This window comes from Entelurus aequoreus, linkage group LG23, assembly GCF_033978785.1.
Source record: "Entelurus aequoreus isolate RoL-2023_Sb linkage group LG23, RoL_Eaeq_v1.1, whole genome shotgun sequence".
In the NCBI taxonomy this organism is placed as follows: Eukaryota; Metazoa; Chordata; class Actinopteri; order Syngnathiformes; family Syngnathidae; genus Entelurus; species Entelurus aequoreus.
Genome location: NC_084753.1, coordinates 38129311 through 38131993, shown reverse-complemented (window position 1 = coordinate 38131993; position 2683 = coordinate 38129311). Strand labels below are relative to the sequence as shown.

The 2683-nt window shown below is 38.7% G+C and overlaps 1 protein-coding gene across 1 annotated transcript in view; it reads right to left on the bottom strand.

Moving 5' to 3' along the window:
* Positions 1–388: 388 nt before the first annotated feature.
* Positions 389–2683, bottom strand: part of LOC133640397 (zinc finger protein OZF-like) — a 6259-nt gene continuing 3964 nt past the window's right edge. The window contains exon 2 of the mRNA XM_062033788.1: positions 389–2085. Within this exon, the coding sequence (XP_061889772.1) occupies positions 782–2035 (1254 nt within the window). The 5' untranslated portion in view covers positions 2036–2085 and the 3' untranslated portion in view covers positions 389–781. The remainder of the gene's footprint in view (positions 2086–2683) is intronic.

The window sequence follows — 2683 nt, the reverse complement described above, 5'->3', positions numbered from 1 at the left end:
TTCTGTTTTTTTGATGAAGAATATTTGTGAAATATTTCTTCAAACTTATGATTAAAATTTAAAAAAAAAAATATTCTGGCAAATCTAGAAAATCTGTAGAATAAAATTTGAATCTTATTTCAAAGTCTTTTGAATTTCTTTTAAAATTTTTGTTCTGGAAAACCTAGAAGAAATAATGATTTGTCTTTGTTAGAAATATAGCTTGGTCCAATTTGTTATATATTCTAACGAAGTGTAGATTGGATTTTAACCTATTTAAAACATGTCATCAAAATTCTAAAATTAATCTTAATCAGGAAAAATTACTAATGATGTTCCATAAATTATTTTTTTAATTTTTTCAAAAAGACTCGAATTAGCTAGTTTTTCTCTTCTTTTTTTTCGGTAGAATTTTGAATTTTAAAGAGTCAAAATTGAAGCTAAATTATGTTTCAAAATTTAATTGTCATTTGTTTCGTGTTTTCTCCTCTTTTAAACCGTTCAATTAAGTGTAAATATCATTAATTATTAATAACAGAGTTAAAGGTAAATTGAGCGAATTGGCTATTTCTGGCAATTTATTTAAGTGTGTATCAAACTGGTAGCCCTTCGCATTAATCAGTACCCAAGAAGTAGCTCTTGGTTTCAAAAAGGTTGGTGACCCCTGATCTAAAATATATAATCTATAAATATTAACAAGATTGTGTTCCACAACAATGATGTCATGCATGTTATATGTGCTGATGTTGTTAAAAAGTCGAAGTTATCAAAGTTTTGACAGTTTATTCCGAATCCTGCATCTTCATTTGCTGCTGCTGTTCTCACCAGCACACTTGTGTTTCTGCAACTGGTACTTATAAGAGAATTTCTCATCACACACACTGCAACTGAACACTTTCTCGCCGGTGTGTGTTCTCATGTGTCGTTTCAAACGTTTATTTTCAATAAAATCCTTACCGCAGACTGAACACGTGAAAGGTTTTTCTCCAGTGTGTCTCCTGATGTGTGCGACGAGCGCTTCGCGGTCACAAATGCTTATGTTGCAGCACGGACAGGAATATGGTTTTTCACCGGTGTGCGTTCTCATGTGTATTTTCAACGTGTCTTTCCGTGCGAAACCTTTACTACACATTAAACAGATAAAAGGCTTTTCACGAGTGTGTATTCTCATGTGTATTTTTAACTTGTCGTTTTCTGAAAAACCTTTACCACACACCGAACAAGGAAAAGGTTTTTCACCGGTGTGTATTTTCATGTGGGATTTCAATTTGTATTTCCGTGCAAAACCTTTACCACACACTGAGCAGATGAAAGGCTTTTCACAGGTGTGTATTCGCATGTGTATTTTTAACTTGTCTTTTTCTGAAATACCTTTACCGCAGACTGAACAGGTAAAAGGTTTTTCACCAGTGTGTATTCTCATGTGCGATTGCAGCCTACATTTCCTCGCAAATCGTTTACCACACACTGCACAAACGAAACGCTTCTCCCCGGTGTGTGTCATCATGTGTCTTACAAGCGTCGACTGGTCGCAATAGCTTTGGTGGCAGATTGAGCAGGAGAAGGGTTTTTCTCCGGTGTGTATCCTCATGTGTCTTTTCAGATTACAACGGTGATGAAAGGTTTTGTCGCAGTGAGAACACGTCAGGTGTGTGTTGTCAGTGTGACATGTCTTATCATCTTTAGAGTCTTCATCATCAGTGTCAGGAGAGTGTGACGTTGTGTCCTCACTATCTGATAGTGGAGCTAAGAGCTTGTCTGCTTGTGATCCTCCACAGTGGTCTCCATCAGCTTCTGTTGTCATGTGTTGAGTTGAGCTGCTGCTTGGAGGCTCCGCCTCTCTCTTCTCCTCACTTTCACCTTTGACCTCATCACCTTCACTCTTCACAGGGACACCAGTCACTGGCATCTTGGTGACATCAACCTCCTCCAGCCATTTAAGATTCTCCCCCTCTTGACTGATGCGGTGTTCCTCATCTTCCTCTTTAAAGTGAGGTGTCTGTGGCTCCTCCTCTTCCACTTTAATGTGAGGGGGCTGCAGATCTTCCTGCGCCATCCCGGAGGTCCACTCCTGCTGCTCAGGGAGAAGATATTCTTCACAGACGTCTGCGGGACACAAGAAGACAAACATGGTTTAGAAAAAGTCCAGCTTTGTTCAGTCACGCCAGCATATATTCTGATAATGTTTCCGAGGACCTCATTAGTTACCACGTTTACAATCAAGATGTCATAACCATAATAGAGATGTCCGATAATGGCTTTTTTGCCGATATCCGATATTCCGATATTTTTTAACTCTTAATTACTGATTCCGATATCAACCGATACCGATATATACAGTCGTGGAATTAACACATTATTATGCCTAATTTTGTTGTGAAGCCCCGCTGGATGCATTAAACAATGTAACAAGGTTTTCCAAAATAAATCAACTCAAGTTATGGAAAAAAATGCCAACATGGCACTGCCATATTTATTATTGAAGTCACAAAGTGCATTATTTTTTTTAACATGCCTCAAAACAGCAGCTTGGAATTTGGGACATGCTCTCCCAGAGAGAGCATGAGGAGACTGAGGTGGGCGGGGTTGAGGAGGTGGGGTGTATATTGTAGTGTCCCGGAAGAGTTAGTGCTGCAAGGGGTTCTGGGTATTTGTTCTGTTGTGTTACGGTGTGGATGTTCTCCCGAAATGTGTTTGTCATTCT